This window comes from Peromyscus californicus, unplaced genomic scaffold (assembly GCF_007827085.1).
Source record: "Peromyscus californicus insignis strain IS unplaced genomic scaffold, ASM782708v3 Scaffold_9__1_contigs__length_137607984, whole genome shotgun sequence".
Classification (NCBI taxonomy): domain Eukaryota; kingdom Metazoa; phylum Chordata; class Mammalia; order Rodentia; family Cricetidae; genus Peromyscus; species Peromyscus californicus.
This window is the reverse complement of record NW_026294617.1, coordinates 135770270-135797479: the sequence shown is the minus strand read 5'-3', so window position 1 is coordinate 135797479 and position 27210 is coordinate 135770270. Positions and strand designations below refer to the sequence as shown.

General features: G+C 38.6%; 2 protein-coding genes and 1 non-coding gene across 10 annotated transcripts in view; 2 read left to right on the top strand and 1 right to left on the bottom strand.

Annotated features, from left to right (window-relative positions):
• Lrrc40 (leucine rich repeat containing 40) overlaps window positions 1-16148 on the bottom strand; it is a 39144-nt gene extending 22996 nt beyond the window's left edge. For 2 of the 5 annotated variants that reach the window (XM_052730911.1, XM_052730912.1), the window contains exons 1-6: window positions 15959-16148; window positions 11659-11840; window positions 10639-10712; window positions 7784-7913; window positions 3867-3990; window positions 126-268 (exon numbers count right to left, since the gene is read on the bottom strand). In XM_052730911.1, coding sequence (XP_052586871.1) covers window positions 126-268; window positions 3867-3990; window positions 7784-7913; window positions 10639-10712; window positions 11659-11840; window positions 15959-16109 — 804 coding nt within the window. In that variant the 5' untranslated portion in view covers window positions 16110-16148. Of the gene's footprint in view, window positions 1-125; window positions 269-3866; window positions 3991-7783; window positions 7914-10638; window positions 10713-11658; window positions 11845-15958 lie in introns of all 5 variants that reach the window. The other 3 variants (XM_052730915.1, XM_052730914.1, XM_052730913.1) reach the window with 3 other exon arrangements.
• On the top strand, window positions 8719-8792 carry Trnat-agu (transfer RNA threonine (anticodon AGU)). The gene has a single exon. It is a non-coding gene; the product is annotated as a tRNA-Thr (tRNA).
• Window positions 16149-16202: 54 nt separating the features above from the next.
• Window positions 16203-27210, top strand: part of Srsf11 (serine and arginine rich splicing factor 11) — a 41704-nt gene continuing 30696 nt past the window's right edge. For all 4 annotated transcript variants that reach the window (XM_052730463.1, XM_052730462.1, XM_052730461.1 and 1 more), the window contains exon 1: window positions 16203-16322. In XM_052730463.1, coding sequence (XP_052586423.1) covers window positions 16233-16322 — 90 coding nt within the window. In that variant the 5' untranslated portion in view covers window positions 16203-16232. The remainder of the gene's footprint in view (window positions 16323-27210) is intronic.

Below are 27210 nucleotides of genomic sequence, written 5' to 3'. Positions count from 1 at the left end.
CAAGAAAGAAAAAAATACCATTCATACAATACTTATGACCAAAGATTAGCTACTTTTTAAAAACCTCAATTTCATAAATAACTTTTGGAAAACATACAATGGTGTAAGTATTAACTAAAGAGTACCTTTAGTTGCCTAGAAGAAGGAAATTCAGGTAGAACACGCAATTTATTCCTCCGCAAATAAAGCAATTCTAGTGATTCCATGCTGCCCACATCAGGGGGCACAGTCTCCAGGAGATTGGAGTCACAATCCAAATGCTTTAACCCTACAATACATATTCAAAGACAATAAAAAAATACTTTAACACAGAAAAATATCAGATCACAATAAACATGTCACAATGAAGAGTTCTGAGTCTGTTCCTATAGATATGACTGTGGTGGTATTGTTTTCCCCAAAATATCGTGCACCCTAATAAATTTATCTGGGGTCAGAGAACAGACAGCCACTAGATACAGAGGCTAGAAAATGGTGGCACTCACATAAAGACCAGAAACTAGAAGCATTTTGACTTGGTTAAGCATTCAGGCTTTTGAGCAGCAATTCAGCTAAGACCCATTCTGGATGAGGACTCAGAGGCCTCCAGTCTGAGGAAACAAGACCAGCTCAGGATCCAGCGAGGTGAGGTAGCTGTGGCTTGTTCTGGTTCTCTGATCTTCCAGCTTCACCCCAATATCTGGCTACAGGTTTGATTTTATTAATAAGACCTTCTAAGATTCCTGCTACATATGACAATCAAAAGCATGCATGTGTCCTTGAACTAAATAAATGAAAATTGATTTTTACATTTAATTAAAGAGAAATGGTAATATTAAAATCAATATTGAATAGTCCAGACCACCTTTGAAATACAGTTAAAAATACAGATACCCTGCTAAACTACTCTAAAATATGTAAGTGGTATGAGCTATACTGTTCTCAATTATTCCTCTTTAAAAAAGCTTAGTGTAACTAAAGACATCTAAATATACGTGTATACTTGTTGAATGAGGGAATGTGATAGGCCTATCCTATGGCCAGTAGTGGCTTAGACATATTTGTATTTTTATGCAAGCCTTGGATTTCTATATATTCCCTCCCATTCTTTTATCTATCCATGTTGTCTCTTCCTTTTCTCAGTCTTCTCTGTGGTTCAATTTTATGTGTAATGTACACATGTATGTTTGCATACAGGTACATATGCTTGTACATGTGAACAACAGATGTTGCTGTTTAGTACCTTCTATCTTTCCCACCTCTTTTTTGAGACCGTGTCTCTTAATGAACCAGGACCTCAATGATTAGACCATTGAGTCCCAGAGGTCTTCCTGTTACCACTTCCCCTGCAGAGATTTTACATGTGTGCCAGGGATCCAAACTCAGAACCTCATGTTTGTATGCAAGCATTCTGCCAACTGAACATCTCCCTAGCTCCAACATGCTCTCCCTAATAGCTAAGCTACTCTGTCCAACAAGATCAAACCCTGTATGTCAAGAATGTCTTTACTTCCAGCATCTTCATCTCCTGGATATTTCTTCTTCATTCACTGGTTTGTTTTTAAGAGACAGGGTAGCTGTCCTCATCACTACATAGTCTAAGCTAGGCTCAGATCTGGATTCCCAAACCTCTTGCCTCACTCTGATGGCTGGGACTGTGGAAGCACACCGTCATTCTTGCCTGATGTGTGTCTTTCTTTTCAAAAGAAATAAAAGTATTCTTTAAGGATTTAACAAGAAATTTTTCTCCCTTAACTATATTATAGATTTTTCCAGTTTAAGACTGAAAATGTTTTTCAAAAAATTCATCCTCAACCCTCCAATTGTACTAGAATAAGCAATTATGTATTCTGCAACTTATTTTCCTAACTTCAAGCTGTCAATTTTAACATAATCCAAAACTACACTTATATGCCACCTTCAATTCCTTTTTAGTATAGGAAGATGCTAACTACTTTTTTAAAAAAGTAGTACAATTTTTAACTTTTAATAAAAGTTTATATTTTTAAAAGTTTAATATTTTTGAGTGCCCTGCCTGCCCCAACAGTTTATATATTACTTGACTAGAATAGTGAGGGAGAAAAAAGTGGTGAAGTGATCCACTCAAATCTAGAAAATTCTATAACAAAAGTTTATTGTAGGGGCAGAATAGATAGCTAAGCGGTTAACAGCACTGACTGGCTGCTCTCTCAGAAGTTCAATTCAGTTCCCAGCACCCACACAGTGACACACAACCACCCATAATTCCAGTTCCAAGGGATCCAACATCCTCTTCTGACCTCTGCAAACATGATGCACAGACACACAAAACACCCACAAATCAACAAAACCTAAGGAGAAAGGTCACTGTAAAGTGGGGTCAGATCAGGAGCACTGGCCGAGGGATAAAGCAGTGCAGTGGGAGTGGGGGGTACAAACTACTCAGCTCTAAACTTTAATCTCTAATCCCATAATTACCAGTCCTTAAAGTAGAAAAAAAAATCCTATCTCATTTACCTTACAGAACGACTGTGACTAAAACAATGGCAAACAAGAGAAACAGCATTCTAGTTACACAGCATAACATGAATGTAAGAATGGGCTCTGTTCACCAGTAACGAATAACAAACAGAAACTCACTGTCAAGGAGTCGTCAGGGTGCTGTATGAGCTCAGATGCTCTGCTGCTGTCTTGACATGCTCCAGTTATGAAAACAAAAAACAAAACAAAAAATATCCTTCTAGCTGATTCAGCGGTAGCACTTGCCTAGCACACATAAGGTTCTGAGTTTGATCTTGGCGGGGAAAGAGGAAAGAGGCCATGTTCTTTACATTGCCCTTCTCGTTATATACATATAGTTTAGCGTGGCAAATAATTCGGCTACAGTTTATTGCAGTAACATTATTGAAAATGGAAAAAATAAGTAAGTACCAGTATCTAAGGTCAAGGCCTGCCCAAAATAATTTCTTTAATAGCAGAGTTAAAGTGAAACATCAAAGACTTACAATTTAATTCAAACTTATTTACAATCAATTGTAGAAAAATCACATCTATGACTTCTTTCATTAAATAGAGATGTAAAAATAGGAACAGGAGCAGGGCATGGCAACTGCCCTGTGTAATCCCAGCACTAGGTGGAAGCAGAAAGATCAAGGCCAAGTCTGAGGCTAGCCTGAGTTACATGAGATAGCATAGCTCAAAATTTTTATCAATTTCTCAGTATATAATTTATAATTGTATTTTCTCGATTATTAGCAAAAGATTAGCTATGGTAAACAGTCTACAATAGGTGGTGTAGTGCAGTCATGAACCCAGAAATACTAACCATGTTATGTTTTCTGCCTTTAAACAAAAAAAGTTTTACATTCTAAATTAAGAGCTATGAGATAGTCAAGAATACAAATATACAGGCACCAAAATGTACCTGTGTCCTTTAATGTTACCTTTGCAACACTCTAAACTGTTATTTAACTTTTGATATTTCATTATTTTAAAAAAGGATTAACAATCTGGGCACTCAGGCAAAGCAGACTCCCACTTGGTATCATTACTTCCGAGCCACGGAGAAGCTACAGGTATATCCCCATACATCACAGGTGGAGACAGCTGAGAAGGAAAGGATGGTGAGTAAACACACTAAGACAGCATGAAGCAGATCTTCATCAATTTCCCAGTGTGTACTTTTCCTCTACTCCCAGTCACATTTTCATTGTGTCATATGTCTACATGTCTTTTGGTAGTCATTCTTTAGGTAGAACCTAGATATAATGGTCTGGAGAAAATCTTACTAAGGAACATTTGCATTTACAACAAAAAATTACTTTCTTTCTCTATAATTATCCTATTATTTTTCTAAAAGAAAGCTGCATTAGCTTTGAAATCATACAGTATTTAATATAGAGATTTACTTTTCATTCTGCTTATTTCTGCTGGCAAACTCTTCAGCTGGTTACTGGAAAGATTGAGTCGTAGCAGACTGGACAGCAAAGCAAAACCAGCAGGCACAGTTGCAAGACGATTGTTGGAAAGATCCTTTAAAAAGAGGACAGAATGAATCCATAAATGAGTAAATAGCAGTAAATAGATACTCATGAAAGGAATTTCAGAGTTATGAAGAAATTTTAACATGAGAGATAAATAACTTCAGAGGAACAGGTATTTTCAATGTCAGCCACTGTCTCATAAAGCAGGATTCATTCAAATGCTCCTCTTCAACACTTGCAGGTCCACTACGTGTCCATGAAAGTCATGAGCAGAAATTAAAATCAGTTCTTACTTCCAAAGAATTTTACTTGACAGTGTCTACTAATCTCAAGTCATACCTCACTATGCAATCCTCTGCAGTAGAACATGTGATACAAAAGAAGATAAGAGAAATCTGGAAGTTAAATGGTTAAGTGAGGATAGGGAAGGGTGATGGAGAAGCAGAGAGGTGAGGAAGGGGGCTAAACAAAACTAGGATGTATGAAAAATCTTACCAAAAAAAAAACCAAAAAACCAGTACTGTGTAAGCTAAGTAAAAAATATAATTATATTCTGGACTGAATAGGAAACTTCCTCCATGCTGGCTAGCTTTCAGAATGCCAGAAGGTGTAGCCACTGGGAAGAAAGGATACAATGAGCTTACTCAATACTGGACCCTGCATGCTGCAATACTGACCTGCTAGGCAAGATGTACCTACAGTAGAGGCTTGACTGTTATACAACAGCTTTATGCTTGGATATGAGGCCTGCTCCATGGAAGAGAATTCATGCTGGCATTGTAAACATGGTCAAAAGCCCAAGGCTGGGGAGATCATAGGCTCTGGGAGTGAGGTAGGGGAACTTACTACTGTTATTTTGCTAAATGGCCACACTGCTAAACTGACTTCTAAATGTTTATAATCATAGATAAATGCTACTCTCAATCTTGACTAGAATAGCTTCTTGCAGTGGGCAACAGTTAATATAAACACAACTAGTCAAAGTGCTGAGAAAAATGAGTGCTCAGTCCTGAACGAGACATATACAACATAACATTGCCCTCAAAGCTCAGAGACACTGAGGAAGAAGTGGGTAGAAAGAAATGTAAGAGCTGGAGGATGGGGAGGAGTGCTGTTGTCTGGACATGGCAAAGCCACTGAACTCACAGCAGCTGTGATCAACTGCACCGATCAAGCCAACAAGTTAAGACAACATTCCAACAGGCAGCATTAACTAGACTCACCAGGTTACACAAAAGAAAAAAAAAAGAAAGGAAAGGAAAATGTGGGGGCATTAGATGGGAGTGTCTCAGAAGGAAAAGTCGGGGTGGGCATAATCAAGATATAATGTATAAATGTATAAAATTTTCAAAGAGTAAGATATTCTAAAAAAAAAATTGGAAGTCAGGCTAGGGACATTTGGGAACTCTCTTTACTATATTTTTACAGTATTTTCATAATTCCAAAATTATTCCAAAATGAACTAATTACTGAAAATGAAGAGTTCCTAACAACAAAATTAAATTCCAAAACGGGGGCTGGAGAGATGGCTCAGAGGTTAAGAGCGCTGCTTGCTCTTCCAAAGGTCCTGAGTTCAATTCCCAGCAACCACATGGTGGTTCACAACCATCAGTAATGAGATCTGGTGCCCTCTTCTGGCCTGCAGAGATACGTGCAGACAGAACACTGTGTACATAATAAATAAATCTTTAAAAAAAAAAAAAAAAAAAAAAAAAAAAGAAATTCCAAAACTATGTGAAGAACTCAAATTATTTTAATAATCCCTTCTAACTTCTAAATAGTATTAAGATGGTCAAATAATTATTATATAAGAACACTTGGAGCTGGAGAGATGTCTCAGCAGTTAAGAGCACTTGTTGCTCTTGCAGAGAACACAGGTTCTATTCCCTGCACCTGCATGGCAGCTCCCAACCACTTGTAACTCCAGTTCCACTTCTGGTTTCTGCAGGCACTAGGCACACATGCAGTACAGAGACGTACACGCAGGCAAAACATCATACACTTACAACAATTTTTTAAAAGCAAATATGATATATAAGCTGATCCATATTTATGTCAAGCCATTCTTTTAACAAATGTTTACTTAGCACTGTTGGGCTAAGCAAGTTCTACATGTCAGGAAATAGTAGCCTAAATGATTATAGGTATTTATATTTTAATGTTTTGATGTATTTTCCACATTGATATTTTATTTAATATTGAATCTTTAAGAAAAATTCTCAATTGAAATATCCTTTCATAATGCAAATGACCTCTGATAACACATTTAAGTACAAAGAGAAAACTTCACTTATTACAAGGTTTCTTTTTAATTTTCACCTCTAAATTACGCCCTTTATTAAAAAAAAAAAAAAAAAAAAGCAAAAACCCACAACTTCTGGAACTGGAGAGACGACTCACAGTCAAGAGAGCAAGCTAGCTGCTCTTCAGAGGACTCAATTCAATTCCCAGCACCCACAACCACCTGTAACTTCAGCTTTAAGAACTCCAACACCTTCTTTCGGCACCTGCATAAATGTGGTACACACTCACACAAAAATACACACATGAAATAAAAATGTATTTTAAATTTTTCTATAGTTAACTTACAAAATTAAAATTTTTATATGAAAGTCTGATGGCTCCCTCTTTCATTTTATCTACAAATGCCTTTTACTTCCCAAACCTTTCTTCCAATACGATCACATTGAAAGACAATTTTTAATTTTAAAGACAAACACATAGGACAGACAGATGAAGGAAGGTATACATATAGAATAAATATTTAAACACCCAGAAATAACTTTTGCATTAATAAGAAATAAAACTTAAGGTTAAAATGATAAATCAGTTTTCTAAAACATGCCAAGGACAACAAGAACCCAGTATGAAATAATGAGAGCACATATTACGGGCTGTAGCCTCAGTGACAGGACTGAGCCTTTTGGTTGAATCACCTTATGGTAGACTCTCATTCTGTTATAAAGGAGAAAAAAGGAATGTGCTTTGGAGGCAAACTACCATCTTTCAATTTTAATTTCATTCTTTTATAGTTGTATGACTTAGGACAAATCTCCTGTTGTTGCATAAGCATTGGTTTCTTACTTTATTAAGGGGTAGACCTACTTACCTTGCCATATATAAAGCAATACAAACTGTCTATGATTTTTATTCTTAAAATTATTAAACAATACTGTACTGACTTATGGTTGACTCCGTTAAGGAAGATGAAACAGGTAGCATGAAAGCTTTGCCAGAAAAAGTGCCCATTTGAAAACTGGAGTAAAGTGAGTACTAAAGAGATTGGAATATGCAACCCAGAGCCATTGGGTAACACAGAAAATAGAATATATAATATAGAGAGGATAGGAAAAAAAAGAACTGATATATTTGAAGACTGCTTTCCTCTACTCTATTAAGGTATACAAGCCTCTGGGATAGGGAATGGGTAGACCGTTCAGCGGTTAAGAGCACTGAATGTTCTTCGAGAAGACCCAGGTTTGGCTCCCAGCACCTACATGACTCACAACTGTCTGTAACTTCAGTTACACCCTGGTATCCAGAAGAGAGTGTTGGATACTCTGGAACTGAAGTTATGATTATCTTATCAAATGCCCTCTTTCAAAAACATAAAAGAAAAAAGTCTCTGAATAACAAAGTCATGTCCATTGTTTCTCTTCCAAATTCTACTCCTGAAGTATAACTGTTAGCAATTTGGCAATCTAATTAAAATTAATTTCTGGTAAGCTACTCACAAAATAAGCTGTCTGTGTCCTATAACTTGAATCATATATTTATTTCCTCAGCCTAGTGAAAATCCCACCAGTCCCAAATCATGCAAAAATCAAAGAATCATCACTTACTAAATCTTCTAAGCTGGAAAGGTGCTCAAAGCCTTCAGGTATACACGTCAGCTCATTGTGTTGGAGGTGAAGTGCCTTCAGGTTTTTTAAACTTGTAATTTCTTCAGGAAGCATTTTCAGTTTGTTATGGCTATTGGTTAATAAAATAAATGCTGAGTGACTTGGTAGACTATATAAGAAATATTTATCAAAGGCATTTTTGTCAACTAACCACGTGGACTCATCATAACAATCAAATGGTGCTATCTGTTCAAGTGTTTATCAAGATCTACATCTCCAAAATATACAATCATCAGCAGAAATCTCAATCAACAAAGTTACAGTTTGAAAGAAAACCAACAGTGGAAAATGTTCTTAAGTAAGCATAAAGAACTGGTAAACTTGTGGTTGCTTGCTTATAATCTGCTTACTTAACATGCAATACGAAAGGGACTTATTGAATTCTTAAATTTTTATATTATTCCTGAAAAAATATGGTCACATACACATTACAATGAAACTGTGCAATATTTTTATAACATTTATTTATTTTTATGTGTATAGGTGTTCTGCTGCATATATGTCTGTGTGTCTGGTATGCACCGAGGCCAGAAGAGTGTTGGATACTCCAAAACTGGAGTTATGGACAGATCTGAGCTGCTGTTGGAAATTGAACCCAGATCCTCTAGAAGAGTACCACAATGTACTTAACTGTTGACTCATCTCTCCAGCCCCTGAAGGTGTATTTGATATAAAGGTTGGGTTTTAATTTCACATTCAAAACAAAAGCTGTTATTTCTGTTTTCAGGTCTGGTAGGTTTGGCAATACTCAATTTGATTCTATACTTGCTTGGCCTTTTTAATTGAACTCTGCTGAAGAGACACTCAACCTACTGATGTAAAAGTCCTAGTAAGCACAATATACTTCCTGGTAATTAAGAGAAGAGTGAGGCCTTGGTACTGTGGCTTAGTTGGTTAAAGCACCTGTCTAGTAAGCAGGAGATCTTGGGTTCAAATCCCAGCAATACCTTTGTACAGAATAAAAGGTAGCACACTTTTCTCTGTTTTGAACCACAGTTAATCTTTGCCAAATGCAGAGTATGGTGGCATATGCCTTTAATCCCAGTACTCAGGAGCTTTATATTAATTACATCAAAATAAAACTACATAGAAGAAAAGCTCAAAAGGTTTATATTATAAAATATAAACAAATAACTGTTAAGTCTCTGACTACTGAAGGCTATTGAGCTGAAGTCAGAAGATTTAATAGGACCTAGTTGGGGAAGGCAGTCAATCTAACAGTCTAGATTTTTTTTTTTTTTTTTTTGGTTTTTCGAGACAGGGTTTCTCTGTGTAGTTTTGTGCCTTTTCCTGGAACTCACTTGGTAGCCCAGGCTGGCCTCGAACTCACAGAGATCCACCTGGCTCTGCCTCCCGAGTGCTGGGATTAAAGGCGTGCGCCACCACCGCCCGGCCAACAGTCTAGATTTTATTTCATCCATTTCTTCCTCTTACCCATCACTCTACCTGGCCGGGCTAAGCCCACCCTACTCCATGCTCACCCTTTTTCTTGTCCAATTCTTTCTTCCTGCCTTGAGCCCCATATGCCTGGTTTCTGGGGGGAAGAGGCTATAGTGCAGCTTCACATGCAGTAGTCTTGCTGCTGTATATTAATATTAAGTTTTTAGCAAACTGTTATAGGGGCTGTTTTCTCTCCTAGTTAATGTACCACCAAAAAACACCTTCAGGTATATTATGTCCAATACACCTGTAACTATATGTATTTTATAAACAGGTTAGTCACACTATGCTTTCAGTACCTTGTGTTTGTTCTTCTGAAAGAATCTCAGAGCTTGAATTATTTATATAACATAGATAAGACAAAGATACTTTCTTAATCTGGATGTGTACCAGCAGCAAAAGATTAGTTATACCTTGGGTGCCTATCCTCACACACATTAGCAATGTAGTACTAGAAACATGTCTATGCAGCCCAAAGGTGCTTGGACACATTTAACTACTAACAGTAAGGTCACGAGGGCTGGGGCTTAGCTCAGGTGCCGAGCATATATGAGGTCCTGAGTTTTCCAATAAGTACCACAAAACCCAAAAACACAAACCAAAATCAATTAAATAAAGCACAAAATTCTTCACCACTAATGAAATAATTAATATTTCTAACCTACCATGTAATACCTAGATTTTTAGGCTAGCAGGGTAACTTAAAACCTAAGATTCTGATGGTTTTCTTAAACAAGAGCCAACAGTATCTCCTAAACACAAAAATCAACTGGCCTGCCGGGCGGTGGTGGCGCACACCTTTAATCCCAGCACTTGGGAGGCAGAGCCAGGTGGATCTCTGTGAGTTCGAGGCCAGCCTGGTCTACAGAGCGAGATCCAGGACAGGCACCAAAACTACACAGAGAAACCCTGTCTCGAAAAACCAAAAAAAAAAATCAACTGGCCTTTAATTTGTAAAATCAAAGAGGATATACTAAATTGTGAAAACCAAACACATACACAAACGAAGTTGCTGGGTACAGCCCCACAGACTTGTGAAGCAGCTAAGGCAGGAGTCCCTGAGCACAGCGGTTTGGGGTAATACGGGGCCAAACAGCAAGACTCCTCTAGAGAGAAAAAACAAACAACTGAATCATTAAATTCTTGTTCTTTCTTAACTAGTTTCTGGGATGATACAAAGATCTGGTCTTATTTTTCTCCCTCTGGTGCTGGGGTAGAATCCAGCAACTGGCAGGTATTCAACCCTGATTGCCACTGGACCACACTGAAGCTTCAGGTTATTTTCTATGTGAAGAAAAGGAATTTCAAGCTCAGACCTCTGTAACTGCAATCTTAGAAACAGGTGCACACTTTACCTGATGTTAAGTTTCTGAAGATTGTCTAGCTCTCTTATAGCTGAAGGAAGAGATGTCAGCTGATTATCATGTATCTAAAATGATTACAAGACAAAGTCAACATTCTTAGTCTTTCAATTAGCAATATTTGAGCTTTGCCACTGAACAAAATTATTTACTAAACTCTTCAAACTCAATGTGTTGGGTGATTAGTAATCTGCTATGTGTTCTGACTAAACTGCTGCTCAGATTGTCAAGTAACAAGTTGTTAATTTAAACATTACCAAAATGAAGAGACAAACACAAACTTGACCTGAGTAGGGTTTCAGAAAACTCGAGAGGTAGAAGCTGGCAGCAGTACTCTGATTGTCTGCTCATCTTACACACAGAACAGACAAAAGCTGGGAGACAGCTTTACATTCTCACAGACTCATACTGTCTTCACAGTAGAAAACCTCAGAGTAAGACAGATTATTGTTTTGTTATTTTACAGACAAAACAAAACCACCTCCAAGGATGGCACTACTTATATCCATCATTTCCACATATAAACTGAAGGGACACTGTGTATATTGCCAAGTACACTAAAAGTCTATAGATTCTGAAATAAATCCTTTATACTTCACTTATTGCAGGACAGGACAACTTGCACTACAAAACAGACTCAGTTAAAAACATAAAAAATTTGATTGAACAGTTTCAGTCTGAGGGCAAGTTGTCTGAGGACAAGTTATAAAACAAGAATGTAAAAGGCCCGAGTCCTATACTTGCTTTAGTGACTAGAATAAAAGGTAACAAGGAAAAAAAAGAAGCCAAGTGCCAGTTCTATTTGTATATGCTGACTCATTTAATCACAGGATTTCCACCAGGTCTGTGGACATGGAGACACAGAGCCAACCTTCTGAATCTGATTGTCATTTATCTTGTATTCTACAAGCTCAGCAAGGAAGATTTCCTGTTTAGCAAAGTATAAATTTAGCTCTTCCATTTGGCTCAAATTAAGTCTTTTCAACTAAGATATCATAATTACAGTCAACTTACATCAAGAACAGTGAGGGCAGGCAAGAGTCGGAGGTCATCAGAGAGAGACTGAAGTTTATTGCTGGAGATGATGAGCTTGGTCAGATCTGTCTGCTCCCACCACCGTTCAGTAGAACTGAATGAAAGATTCTGATTAGCCTCCTCAGGAATGTCCACATTTATTCTCCAAACACACTGAGGGACTATCTCCAACACCACCACATCAAAAAGAAAAGGGAAAAAAGATAAAAATGAAGTGAACACTAAGTGACACACTCATTGAATACTCAGCTTACAAATAGATCCAAATAACTTCCAGGGCCTAAGGGACAGCTCAGTGGGTGTATTGGTTTCTTTTCTATTTTGCTGTGATAAAACACTATGACCAAGGAAACTTAATAAAATAAGTGTTTAATTTGGGTTATGGTTTCACAGGGTCAGAGTTCATGATGGTGGAGTAAAAGATCAGCTGAGAGCTTGAGTCCTGAGCTACAGTCATGAGGCAGAGAAAGGCACACTGGGAATGTAGGAGTCTTTCAAAACCTCAAAGCCCACCCTCAGTGACATACCTTCTCTAACAAAGCTACATCTCCTAAGTTCCACCAACTGGGGACAAAGTATTCAAACATATGCATCTATGGGGGACATTCTCATTCAAACCATCACAGTGGTAAGTGCACTTGCTGTCAAGCCTGATCATATGAGTTTGAACCCCAGAACATACATGGTGAAGAAAATCTGTAGCAGGAATCTTAAAGGGTCTTATTAATAAAAACAAACCCGAAGACTGGTATTGGGGTGAATGCTGGAAGGTCAGAGAAGCAAAACAAGCCACAGCCACCTCACCTTGCTGATTCCTCAGCCGATCCTGTTTCCTCAGACTGGAAGCCTCTGATTCCTCATCCAAAATGAATCTCAGCCGAACTGCTGCTAAAAGCCTAAAAGCTTAACCAGCTCTAATTCCCGGTCCTCATGCCTTAAATACCTTTCTGCTTCCTGCCATCACTTCCTGAGATTAAAGGTGTGAGGCACCATGCCTGGCTGTTTCCAGTGTGGCTTTAAACTCAGAGATCCAAATGGATCTCTGCCTCCCAAGTAATAGGATTAAAGACATGTGTGCCACCATTTTCTGGCCTCTATGTCTAGTGCCTGTTCTGTCCTCTGACCCCAGATAAATTTATTAGGGTGCACATTATATTGGAGAACACAATATCACCACAAAAACCAACTCCTGCAAGTTGTTCTCTTACTTGCCCTTAAGTGTACAGATAAATAAATGTAAAACAAAAAAGTATTTAAATTCCAATAAGCCAAACATCAATAAATTACAAACACAGTGTAAATTTATTTATTGGGAAAAAAACAGCAAACAGACAAAAAAACAAGACTGAAATGTGTATTTTACATGAGACCCTGAGCTTGACTCCTAGCACTGAAAACACAAAATACAACACTAAAATTTCCTAACAACTCCGTGAGACAGGTGCTATTACTATCCCCATTTTGTAGGTGGGAAAACGAGGCAAAAGGAACTGCACCCAGGGTTCAACAGCTAAGTCAGCACTGCACTCTAAGCCCTGCAGAGCCACTTCCCATTACAGCCTATGAAAGACATCTGACCCTCGCAGCTATTCTCCACTGTTCCAGACATAATTCTGTTTCTTACCTATCACACAAAACTGTTATTCTACTGAGGTAACTCCTATAATTTAGTGAGTAGAACTTTCACTACAAAGTGGAAGCTCCACTAGAGTGCTTGCCTCTGGGCAAGGCCCTACATTCTATCCCTAACCCTGCACTGAGACAAACAAAGAAAGGTTGAATCTTCAGGAAGAAGCTTGTTAACATGGGGTAGCAAAGCTGCTTCTGCACTTGTGTAGCCTAACTGTATAAAGAGACCCTCCACTCCTGGGACAAAGGTAGGGCTATAGGCAGGCTAGCACAGAACTTGGAATATTACTCAAGGCAATCTCTGGCTATGCCCTGCTTTCATTGTCATTCATATTTACCAGAGACTTCCCAGTGGGATGGTAGAATGGAGGCTTGCCTCTGTATGAGATGGTAAAAGAGAGTCAAAATAAGGAAAACAGATTTTAATCCCAGAGACAGACAGAAGAAAACCTTTGGAAATTCAAAAAGGGGAAGGGTATGGGAAAAGAGCAGAAAGTTGTTCCAATATCTCATCTTTTTTTTTCCCCCTGCAAGTATGTCTGGAAGAATTTTTACTATTCTCTATTTTAATTTTGTGTTTGTTATTCCTTTCCCCACATTCATCTAACTTGTTTATGTTTTTTCTCCCCACTTGGGAGCAATATTTTATCTAGTTTTAAGTCAACTTGACACAACCTAGAGCCACTGGACAGGAGAGAACCTCAGTTGAAAAACATCTCAATAGATTTAGCTATAGACAGTCCTGTAGGGTATCTTCTTAATGAGGGATTGATGTGGCAGGGCCCAGGTGGGGCTACCCTTGGGCAGGTCGTCCTGGGTTCTATAAGAAAACTGACTTTAGCAAGTCATGGGGAGCAAGCCAGTAAGCATGCTCTCCATGACCTCTGCATAAGCTCTTACCTCCAGATTCCTGTTTGTTGGAGTTCCCGCCCTGACTTCCTTCAATGACTAACAGTGATATGGAAGCATAGACAAAATAAAACCCTTTCCTCCCCAATTTGCTTTTGGTCATGGTGTTTCATCATAGCAATAGTAACCCTAACTACAACAATTTCTTTCTGTTCCTTCCTCAGTTGTCTGTTTGCTTTTTTACTTCTGTCCCCACCTCCCATTTAGTATTTTTTTTTTTATTGTTGTTGTTTTTCAAAATGTTCTTGGGCTGGGAAGATGTCTCAGCAAGTAAGAGTACTTACTGCACAAGCATGGGACTCTTAGTTCAAATCTCCAGAACCTATGTAAAAAGCTGAGCACTGTCTTGTGTCCCAGTAACCTCAGTGCTGTGGGGAGCAGAGACAAGGGGATTGCTTCAATGAGAACCTGTCTCAAAGGAATAAAGAAGAAAGTGGCAGCAGGACAACCAATATCCTTCGGCCTCTTCATGCACACATACTATATGTAATCACACACACACACACACACACACACACACACACACACACACACACACGAAAACAGTTGTTTTGTTTTTTCTTCTCCTTACATTTATCTAATTTTGTTCGTGAATTTTTTTACTATTAGAAAAAAAAATTTTTTTTAATTTTGTGCTCTTTTCCATAGCATCCTTTTCTATTTACCTCTTCCTTCAGCTTACTGTCTCCCTTTCCCTTACTCTTCCTCATCCCATTCACTATGTTCATACTTACATTACATAATTTCTAATGTCAAAACATGGTCTACAGTATTTTGCCATCTTTGTTCCTGTGACCATTGTGCTGGATAGTTTTATGTCAACTCGACACAAACTAAAGTCATCGGAAAAGAGGGAACCTCAATTAAATAACAGCCTACATAAAACCCAGCTGTAGGCAAGCTTGTAGGGCATTTTCTTAATTAGTGACTGATGGGGAACGGCCCAGCCCATTGTGGGTGGTTTCCTGGACTAGCGGTCTAAGGGACTATCAGAAATGAGAAAGTCATGAGGATCAAACTAGGAAGCCCTCCACGGCCTCTGCATCAGCTCCTGCCTCTAGCTTTCTGCCGACTGCCTTTGATGATGCTAAATAAACCCTTTTCTTTCCAACTTGCTTTTGGTCATGATGTTTTATCACAGCAACCCTAACTATGACAACCAGTGATAGCATATTAGCGAGTAATAACTAGTCTGGAAAGTGTATGGATTTGAGAACATCTTGAGAAACCCGTGAATGACCAACAAGTACAACTCTGCATACTACCAAGTATATGTACTTTTGTGGTGTGTGTGGACAGGGACAGAGAGAGGAATGAAAAGTAATTCTTTCTGTAATATTTTTTCTACTTGCATAGATTAAAATCTTATACTTTACTTCTAATAGTGCAGCATTTATTCTGAATCATTACTTAGGAAAAATGATCATTATTTGCCACTGGGATTCTTCTCGGCTGAAAAAAGAAGGGTCTTTACAGAGGAGGAAAGTGTTCATTCTAAGCTCACAAAGGAGTTCTGGTTAAGACTATATTAAGAGAAAGGTGATGGTCAAATAAAGTACCTGCCTATCATCTATCTCAAACTACGATGTTTATCCCACGTTCTGTGGACATCCCAACGAACACTCCGTGTAAGTCATAGCAACAGTCCTAGCAGGGCCTCTTCCAGGAGACGATGGCACGGGTGTGTGCTCAGGGGACCCGGCGGCCCGGCCTCCGAGGAGGCTGTTTGCGTGCATCTCACCTTCCCCGAGGTTCCTTCCCGCCAAGTTGAGCTGGCCGCTGCTCCTCGCTGCCTTCAGCAGGCCCTGCGGAACTGAGGGGCCACTGTCCTTGCCCTCCGTGTGAAATCCCGCACGAGGGTCAAATCTAGAGGTTCTCAGCTGGCGCGACATATTCAAAAGCTCAGCTCGGAAGCCACGGCCGCGGCTGTGACGTTAAAGCACCGCGCCACAGCTGGGTCGCCCCGCCCCTTCCGGTTTGCCGTGCTCCGTATCTTGCCATTGCTGCGCGCGCTGATGTCGTCACCGCCAGCTCCCGGGGCCGTAGGACCGACAAACTCATCCGTTGCCCTCTCCAGCCTCACACTGAGGAGAAACTTCTTTCGGGTAAGCGCTTCTAACGGGCCGAGAGGCCCCCCTGGTGGCATGGGCTTCTACACTGCGCGGTCGAGGACGGACTGCGCTGCCCACAGTCGCGTCAGAACGTGGCGGCGACGAAACCTGAGGCGCGGCGCGGCCTGCAGCCCTGGGCGCCCGGCTTGAGGGTTGCTTGGTTCAGGGAGTCGGTTGTCTTGGGTTCATACCACAGTACAGGACAGCGAGTGGCACGAAGCTTGAACCGTAAAGACGTGTCCCCACCTGACGCTAAAAGCTGCGGTGTATTACTAGCAGCTTGGACTTCGAATCCTGCCCGCTTACAGACTAACTTTATGCAGTTGAGCCCACGCTTATGAAGCTCGTTTTTCACTAACTTATGGGTAGTCCAGTCTAATGCAGTTTTAAAAATAATTTTTGACAATGAAAGTTTAAATATTGAGCTTTTGTTGGAAATACAGAATGAAACTTTTATTCAATAAGTAGCTATTTCCTGCTTAGTTTCCACCCGGTGTTTACAAAGTATTGATTGACTCCTCACTTGTGAAAAAGTAGCCCTTGGCTTCCCTAGACCGGGTATGTAGCCCCAGGGTACAGCGCTTTCCTAACGTGGGCAAGGCCGTAAATTCCATGCCCAGCACTGCACCAAATTTCTTCGTCTGAAATTGGATTTATATTACATTCCTCTTAACTTTAGTGTTTTTGAGTGTGCCTGTAGGGTTTCATGTGCCATGGTACCTCTGGAGGACAGAGAACAACTTGAGGGGATCGGTTCTTTTTCCATCAAGTGGGCTGGAACTCAGGTTGTACAGCTTGGCAGTAAATGTCTGTACCTGCTGAGCTGTCACGCCGGCTTGGAAAATTTTATGGGTCTGGGGTCATTCAGAGATTCACCAGTCTGACGATTAATAACTTTTAACAAGCTCGGGAGTCTGGAATGCAGCGCCCAGGCATGTCAGTCAGGGGTTTATAAAGGCAAAGAATACAAAGTTACAATTTGTTCTAGTGCAAACAAAAGGTTCTCTCGTACAAAAACAAGCTTGTTTACAGAAGTACAAACAGCAGTAAAAAATTGAATCCTTAACATCTCTTTACATTTAGAGGTCTAATGTTGATTTGTAGTTCTCTTAAGCACAGAGATTTTAATTTTAAACATAGCCATCAACTTAACGTTAGCCGTCACGGGAATTATTTTTATTTATTTATGTATTTTATGTGTATGGGTGTTTGCCCCTTTGTCCTAAGAAGGTATCAGATCATTTGTAACTGTAGTATGGATGATTGTGAGCTGCCATGTGAGTGCAGGGATCAAACCTCGGTGCTCTGAAAAAAAAAAACAAAAACAAAAACACTCAAGTGCTCCTAACTCCTGAGCCATCTCTCCAGCCCTGATTTTTTTTTTCTTTCTTTTAAATGTAAAGAACACATTCAAGAAAATGTCTCCCTAACTCTTGTCACCCTACTGAGGACAAATAGTATTAGTTGAAAGGTAGATTTGGGGTGGTCTGACAATTCTGCATTACTTGCAGTTTCACCTGAACATATTTTGGATTTTTTGTTCTTAGAGTCTACAGAATCTCACTATGTAGTCCTAGCTAGCCTGGAACTTGAAGAAATACACTTAGCCTGTCAAGTGCTAAGATTAAAACTGTGTGCCACCACACCCAACGTATTTCTGTATCAATAGATATGAACTGACATAAGGATTTAACTAATATAAGTTCAAAATACATTGTGTATTATGCTTATGTAGCATGTGGAGAATGAACAATGGTAGCCCAAATTCTTGCAATTGGAAAAATTATGTATTTGTTGTTAATTGTTGAAAGCTGGAAGCTAATCCTTGAATTGAGCTTGTTTATAAAATATCTATGGCTATAGTCTTGAGAACTAGCTCTTTATAAATTATGAGTCTTGAATTACTTTAAGACTAATGCATTTAAAATTAAACACCTAGTCACACCTAGTCCTTTTTCAGTGGTGACATTTAAATCAAAGTACTTGCTGATTTAAAAATATGGGACAATTGGAAGGCTCAGCAGTTAAGAGCACTTATTGCTCTTCCAGGGGGCCCTGTTTAAGTTCATAACACCTATATCAGGCAGCTCAAAATTGCCTTTAACTCTTGCCTCTGCCAGCACCTGTACACACATGGTGCACATAAACTCATATAAACACACACATATACACAAACAAAAATAATTTTTTTTTTAATTAGACACTCTGCCTTATTAAAGCAGTACAAAAATTTTCTGGGGCTGCAGTTCAGTGATAGAGCACTTGCATATCCTGAAAAAGCTTTGGTTCTTTTGCCAGCTCCACGGAATGAGTGAGGAGTCTTCTGTCCAGCTGAAGACATGGCACACCTGCCTTTTGTTATAGAGGTGTTTGGCTATGGTTTATTATATATGGCTATGGTTTGTTATATGTGTTTTATTTAATGTCTTAACAGAAGAAACAAAAAAACACATGAGCAATCAAGTCATCCAGAAAGTACTACTTTGTTTCATGACAGAAAGTAACACTTATTATCAAATAAAGATAGGGTAATCTGTTCTTACCATTATAATTTACTCATACGTTTTCTAAGATGGCTATATCAGTCATGAAGATTAACATATATATTAGACTTTTCTCAAAGATGAAAGCTACAATTGATGGTGGGTTTATTGAAATAAGTAGTTTCAATTCTGAACACACTTGTTTGCACAATTCAAGCAAGCACAGAGAACTTGCTTTGTAGATATTTCTCAGTTTATTTTTGTGAAAGCCTGTTTTGAATCAATATCATTTTTGTTTTAGAATATTGCTTATCTGCAAAAGCTGTTATCTTATATTAAATGTTACTGAGAGAACATTTTGATTTTCTTTAAAATTTTCAGTTTGCAATTCAACTTTTCATGTCTTTTTATGTTTATAACAGCTGACTTCTAAAACTAGTCAATAAAATACATTCCTTGCTGCCTTTGAAGGCAGAGCATGTTTACTGTGTTTATTCCCAATTTCAAATGTAGCTTTTTGACTTGTATTTTGATATGGTTATTGAAGTTGTGGCCATCTTGGTTTTGATGAAGAAAAGTTTGTTTTGGATTTTTTGCTTGTGTATTTGTGTTTCATTGCTTCTCTCTATCCTTGTGAATAGTGAAACAGTCACAATGCTCTAAGACAGTCGTTATGATCCCAATATATGGTCTAATATTCTTCTCTACCTTCAATACTAAACAATTTTAGTCCTCCAGCATCTGAAAAATACCATTTCATTTCCTTTAATAAAAAGGTGGGTTGGTTTGTTTGTTTATGTTTGTCCTTTTCTCTTGAAGAAAAGTGGAGGAACTATTGACATTTTTTTTAATCTTAAATGCATGTTTTTTAATTTTATTTCATTCTACATTCTAAAAAAAGAAGAAAAAGAAGAAAGCAAGCTAAAACCTGGGTGGTGATGAGCCAGCACAGCTTCTGCCATTTAAGTAAAGCCCTTCTGGTATTGAGATTTGTTATTCTGAAAATATTTCCTCTTATTCCCAACAGTTATTACTCCCAACTGTTAACAGACAATATGGTATTCTTACTTTCCCCCCTAAAATTAGTATTACATAACTTAAAGTATTGGTCTTTATATCAGTTGAATGGGTGGTATAAATTTTGGCAGTGGCTTTAAATTAATGAAATAATATAGAGGTAAATTTGGGGCACTATCTTATACACATACAAAACCACTACAGAGTTAAAATGTTGAAAAAAGGGTTTTACCTATGATCCACTGTTGATAATCAGACTACATATCGCCCCTGGAAACAATGTTATTGAGTTAGATTCAGTTTACAACTTTGTGTAGTTTAAAAAGAGACAAGTAAATGTTTATAAGTGGCAACTAATTTTCAAATATGAGCAGAGAAGTCCTGTTGTTTTAATAAGACATGATTTGTTCTCTGAGATGTTTCTAGCATCAATTTAAGTTGATAAAGGAAAAGATATAAATAATGTGATTGTTCATTGGTAAAAACAGCCCATCTGTTAGTTTAAGGTTTGGTGATCATATTTCTGCATGTATTAGTCACCTTTGTGGTTTGATAGGTGATAATTCATGGTGACTCACCATTTCTTTTCTACTTGAGCTGTTTTGTTTTCTTCATTGTTGAAAATATTACAGTGACAGTTATAGCCGGGCATTGTAACTCATGCTTATAACCTCAATTTTGGGAGACTTAGGCAGGAGGATCATTCTGAATTTGAGACTAGTTTAGGCTACATAGTGAGCTCCAGGTCAGCCTGGACTATTGAGTGAGAACTTGTCTCCATAAACAGACAAACCAACTCACAGTTATATTTATTTAGATATTGACAAATATTAATGAACATTTAAATACAATGCAAATGTGTAAACTCTTCCTTGGCATCCATCATTCTAGAAATAGCTGTTTTTCATTCTACATTCAAATTACCTACTATCAATACAGATGCTCATTTTCCACCTTAGAGATGTTGGCCTTGCTTTCCTAACTCTTTGTTTCCCAGAAGTGTTATCATCTCATCTCTCCTGCAAACTATTTATATGATAGTGTCATCAGAGGGCTCCAGGGCTTTAGCCTGAGCAGATTGTGGCTAATGGCATTACAGACTACTACTTAATGTGCCTATCCTTTGCCAGCAGTTGAGATTGTTTCAAGTTTGTATTTTGTGTGTTCATATATTGATCATTGAGCCATGCCAGTGATTTTAATTTATTGTTATTGAAGATATATTCAAGTGTTTGTGTTTTTTCAGTAAGAATAATACCTGTGCTCTAAAAACATAGTGAAACAATTAAAGCTTTCTTAAGAAGTGTTCTCTAGTTGGGCTGTGGTGGCACACACCTTTAGTCCCAGTACTTGGGAGGCAGAGGCAAGTGGATCTCAGTGAGTTCGAGGCCAGCCTGGTCAACAAAATAAGATCCAGGACAGCCAGGACTGTTACACAGAGAAACTCTGTCTGGGGAAAAAAAACAACAAAGTGTTCTCCATGTATCAGAGCTGTTTGTTAGTAGTTGTCTACTAGTATGCTAACAGTTAGATGGCTGGACATCCCAAATCTGTTCAGAAGCTGCCCAGTTTACAGTGCAGCAGTTTCTCTGGGAAGAGGGGGCATCTTTATTACCATTTAATGGTTTACAAATATTATCAACCTTCGACAGTATTCATATAGCTTAAGGTTTTAACATTAAGTGCATAATCTTTATAGTAAAATTTACATTGCCGTGTTAAAATGTGAAATAAAAAATAAAATATGCTACATAAATTAACTTTTCCATGTCAGCAATAAAGCAGTATTATCCAGGATAATTTTCAAAATGAAAGATTTTGTCAGATAATAGATGAATCCTAAAACTAATTACTAGTCTTTCCTAGTTTCTAAAAAGTTTTCCAGAATTATGACAAGTGACTGCCAGGCAGCAGTGAGGATAAAAGCTTGAGATGAGGTAAGGTGCTAGGTTTATTTTGAGTCTTAGTCCCTGCTGGGTGCCACAAAAATTAAGCCATGGAACTAGGGAGATAGCTCACTCAGTGAAGTTCTTGTTTGGATCCCCAGCACTTGTGTTAGTCAAAAGCCTGGTGGAGCAGTGCTTGTTCCCAACACTGGGGAAGTGGAGACAGGAGGTGCTCTAGAGCTTGCTGGCTAGCTGGCTGACTAGTGCTGATGGTGACCTGCCTCCAAGATGCAATGAGGTACTTCATCTCAAAAATAAGGTGTGCAGAAATATTGACACCAGGTATCACAGAAGAGCTCTCTGTATCAAAGATAATCTGTTGTGTATACACACATGTCCCCACATATGTACACCCCATGTATTCATATGGAGTTTGAGTTACTGAATCAGGCGCTTCGGAATGAGTCTCCTCACTGGCTAGTTTAGCTTGGCTTCCAAATTGCCTTTGTCATAATTCTTTTAAAAGCCAAATTTAAAGGTGGGAGTGGGGTAGAAAGCAGTTGAGAAAGATATCCAGTATCAGCCTCTGACCTACACACACATGAATGTAGATGTATTTCTAAACGGTCTTAAGAAACACAGAGCCAAATAAAGAGTTAAAAGCCCAGAGATCGAGCAGTAGCCAAGAGCTAAGACCAACTTTTCTTACCACTCACTGCTGTCCTTCCCCTCGGGGTGGGGTGGGGGTGGGGAGGGAGAGAGAGACAGACAGACAGACAGAGACAGAGACCTTCCTGTGTCCTGTCTTTTTATTGCCTTTCTGTTCTGCCTTCTCATTGGTTCTAAACCCAACCACATGACTTCTTCATCACTGCCTGTCTATGCAGACCTCCAGGTCTCTATGGTTCGTACTGAGATTAAAGGTTCAGGTCACCGCTTGGCTGTGTCCTTGAACACACAGAGATTCTGCCTGCCATGTGATCAGATTAAGGGCGTGTGCCACCACCGCTGGACTTCTGCTAAATGGCTTGCTCTTAGCTCTGATCCCCAGGCAACTTTATTTACAAGTAAAATCACATTTCAGCACAAATAAAATATCACTATATGTAGCAGGAATCTTAAACGTTCTGGCCAACTTCTCAACTGATCTTGTTTCCTCAGACTGGAAGCTTCTGTGTCCTCACAATGGCTCTCAGCTGAACTGCTGCTCGGAAAGCCTGAATGCTTAACCAGCCAAATGCTTCTAGTTTCTGGTCTTCACGCCTTATATATCTTTCTGTTTTTGCCATCACTCCCTGGGATTAAAGGCTCACTTCTTGGGATTAAAGGCATGTGTCACCATGCCTGGCTGTTTCCAATATGGCCTTGAACTCACAGAGATGGAGAAATTTCTGTCTCTGGAGTGCTAGAATTAAAGGCTTGAGTGCCACCATTTTCTAGCCTCTGTATCTAGTGGCTGTCTGTTCTCTGACCCCAGATAAATTTATTAGGGTGCACAATATTTTGGGGAACACAATACCACCACATTTCCCCTTTTTTGTCTAAAATTAAAAAAAGCTTATAACTAATACAAGAAAAACTATCCGATAAGTATATACAATACATTGTCAAAAATTACATTAACAATGTCTAGTCCATTCAAAAATTACATTAACAATGTCTAGTCCATTAACATTTGACAGATTCAGATAAAAAACTCCATTATATGTTAACAGTGTCCAGTCCAGTAATATTTGATAAACTCAAACAAAAAATTTTCATTACTTATTTAAAACAAGTAGTTCCTTTTTAAAAATATTTTTTCTTTTCATAATAGATTCAATAATCTACCTTTTGTCATTTTTATATATACCCCCTTTTCTTTTTAGTGTAGATTCAGTGATCTACCCATTTATCCTATTTCTTTATCTTTTTGTTTTTAGACAAAAACTCTGAATCTAATCTCCTTGTTCAGCTTTTTTTCCTAACCCTTAACAACTTGTAACCAACCATTGTAAACAATATTATTTCTTTATCTTTTTGTTTTTAGACAAAAACTCAATCTAATCTCCTTGTTCAGCTTTTTTCCTAACCCTTAACAACTTGTAACCAACCATTGTAAACAATGACAATATCCAAAACTCACTAAACAACCAAAAACCTACCATCCCACCTCTTGGGAATGTGGGCATCATTTTCTTAAAATTACTTCCTGCTTTCTAGGGGCGAAGACATCTTTAGGGATTCCTGAAAAGAAAATTTTTGGGTTAATTGTCAAGTCCTGTATCATTTGTCCAGTCGCTGCATAATGGGAAAGTGCAGGGCTTGTTTCAAATCCTTGTTCAAGTAGTCTGTCAGGCTGGATCATCTCAGCTAGTCATCTCGAAATTGTCCTAAACAGTTAGTAGTCCAAAGTCAATCTTTCCGTGATGTTAATCAGCTTAATAGCTTTACCATAGTCCAGTCCCATCTTCCTTTTGAAGATTTCAAAGTCGCTGTTAGGCGTGGTTCCCTGCAGACATTTTTTTTTGGGGGGGGGAGGGGGGATGGAAGATCAGAGAACCAGAACAAGCCACAGCTCCCTCACCTCACCAGATCCTCAGCTGGTCTTGTTTCCTCAGACTGGAGGCCTCTGAGTCCTCATCCAGAATGGGTCTCAGCTGAATTGCTGCTCAAAAGCCTGAATGCTTAACCAGGCCAAATGCTTACCCAGGCCAAATGCTTCTTGTTCCTGGTCCTCACACCTTATATATCTTTCTGCCTTCTACCATCACTCCCTGGGATTAAAGGCTCGCTTTCTGGGATTAAAGGCGTGAGTCACCATGCTTGGCTGTATCCTTGGAACACATGGATTTCTGCCTAGCTCTGCCTCCCAAGTGCTGGGATTAAAGGCGTGTGCTACCACTGCCTATCCTCTATGTTTAATATTGTGGCTGTTCTGTCTCTGACCCCAGATAAGTTTATTAGGGTGCACAATATTTTGGGGAACACAATACCACCACAACCATACATGAACACACACGCAAGCATGTATACATTACCACCCACATAATTAAACTAGTTGCTTTACTTATATTTGTTTGGTTTGAGTTTTGCATTTGGGGACAAGATTTCACAAGGCTACCCCCTTCCCAGTTTTGATTAGAAATAGACTATTATTAAGACTGATAATATTTGTCCTTCAGATATAATTTGATTTCTAGGAGTAGTTATTTGTGCCTGTACTCTCAGGTTTTGGAATGCTTGGGCAGGAAAATTTTGCAAAGTTCAAGACCCCTGCTTGGGCTACAGTTTGAGATCCTTATCTCAAAAGAAATGAACAAACAAAAACCCCAGGATTGGGAACGGGCATTTTGATCCTGGTATCCTAGAGCATACTGTAATTCCATTGCTTGGGAGGCAGAGGCAGGTCTTTCTCTGCTGCACAGTGAGTTTCAGGCCAGCTTGAAGTATGGGAGACAATCTCAAAATCAGAATCAAAGTGTTCCCTAACTTACCTAAAAAGATGGGTTAGTGTCTAAATGTACTCTTAGATAGTTATAGATGTAGGCCAACATAAAAAAACATACACTTATTTAAAGCATGAGAATTTTTTGCAATTTTTTGTGTGACTCAATTGTGCCATTCTCAGGTGCATACTTTTTTAGATGATAACTAGTGTGGCAATGCAGAAAGCTGGACAATCCTGTGAGGACTATAAAATGAGAAATTCACAAGGCAAATGTCTGGCTATTTCCATGTTCTAAAATCTGAGCACATGTGTTCCTTACATCTTTGTGTTTGTTGCGGAGAGTTTGTCATCGACCTGTAATTTTAGGAGATTGGGAACATTGGCTGTCTTTTCTGTTATACTTCTAGCATCTTGGAAATCCCTGGAGTAAGCAGATATGTAATATTTGAAGAAATTTGAGTTTGGGATGACTTTTATGATATTGAGAAAATGGTGAAGAAAAAAAGAACTTTTTGCCTTTTTCCAGATTCTGTATCCCTTTTGCCTTACTTGGCAAATCTTAAAGTCACTTCAACTGGCATAGATTGATTGCACTTGCTGTTTGTCTTAATATTTTTGGCATCTGCCCTTAGCTATATTATTTCTGTGAAAGTCATTAGCAGTGCTAAGTATTTCACTGTTTATTTGACTTAGTAAGTCTGTTGTGAAGGTCAGAATTTTGTTTGTTAGTTTTGGTTTTTTTGGGTTTTTGTTTTTTGTTTTTTTCCGAGACAAGGTTTCTCTGTATAGCTTTGTGCCCTTCCTGGAACTCACTCTGTAGCCCTGGCTGACCTGGAACTCACAGAGATCCGCCTGCCTCTGCCTCCAGAGGCTGAGATTAAAGGCATGTGCCACCACTACCTGGCCTCAGAATTATTATTCAATTATTTATTTGACCAGAAAAGCAGTAGGTTTTTGAAGTGAAATGTATTTTAAGCCAATCTTCCCTGAAGTTTTCGCTTTTTATTTTGGAACTGCTAAATATTTGCACTTTTAAATTAAAATTACTTAAAATTACTTTTGCTAGTCTTCTCTGCATCAAATGCCATCAATTAGTATGTTCAGTAAGTTATACATAAATCAGATTTTGTGATTAAAATATTTTATCACAGAACTTTTTCTTTAGTTTAAATCTGTAATTTTTTAACAAAATGCCAAGCATATATATTAAATAAAGTGTAGAATGGGGACTAGTGAGATAACTCAGCCAACCACCGATGGACATGATTTTGATTGGGGAAGAAGAGAACTGACTCTTACAAGTTGTCTTCTGACTTACTCAGGGGCACCATGGCACACACATATACAATAAATAAATGTAATAAAAATGCTTGAAGTGTAGAACAATGTAAAAGATTTCCATATACCTGCCACAGGGACTAAATCAATGTTAAATAACATTGAAAAACAGGAGAAGCTTGAGCTCTTGTCATTGTGCTCTTGGTTCTTCTCTCATTGACTATTATAATATGTGTAGTGTATTGGGTGCACCCCTGGTACTAAGAATGTTGGGCTGTGAGAATCTGTAATTAGCAGTGAGTGTTAACACCGATTCAGTAAGAAACCACTTAACACCATCTTGGAAGACACATTGGTGAGTGATGGTGTTTTCTAACTCTGATGAGACACATTAATCAACTCCTCCCTTCTGTGCTTAAGAACTTAGTCACTGAACCAGTGAGTAGACCTGGCAAGCCAGTCACAGCCTTATCTGTAAGAGCTATTTGTCAGTGTAGAGATTTGTAAATCTCAATGTAAAATCTGAGATTTTTATTTTAGCTTTCAGAACTTTTGAGTCAAATAAGTTAGCGTGCCCTGTAGGGTAAATAACTAAAGTAAGTTGATGTGAGTGTTCAGGTGTTTGATGCTGACTGGACAGTAACTTTGTTTTATATTTTGCTAGGCAATCTAGGCGAATACTTTTCAATAACAGGCAGTGCTGTTACTAGCAGACAAGGCAGTAACAGGTGGTGGTAGTGAAATGAGATGAGGGAACTTCATGGCTTGTATAAAGGCATATGTAGCAC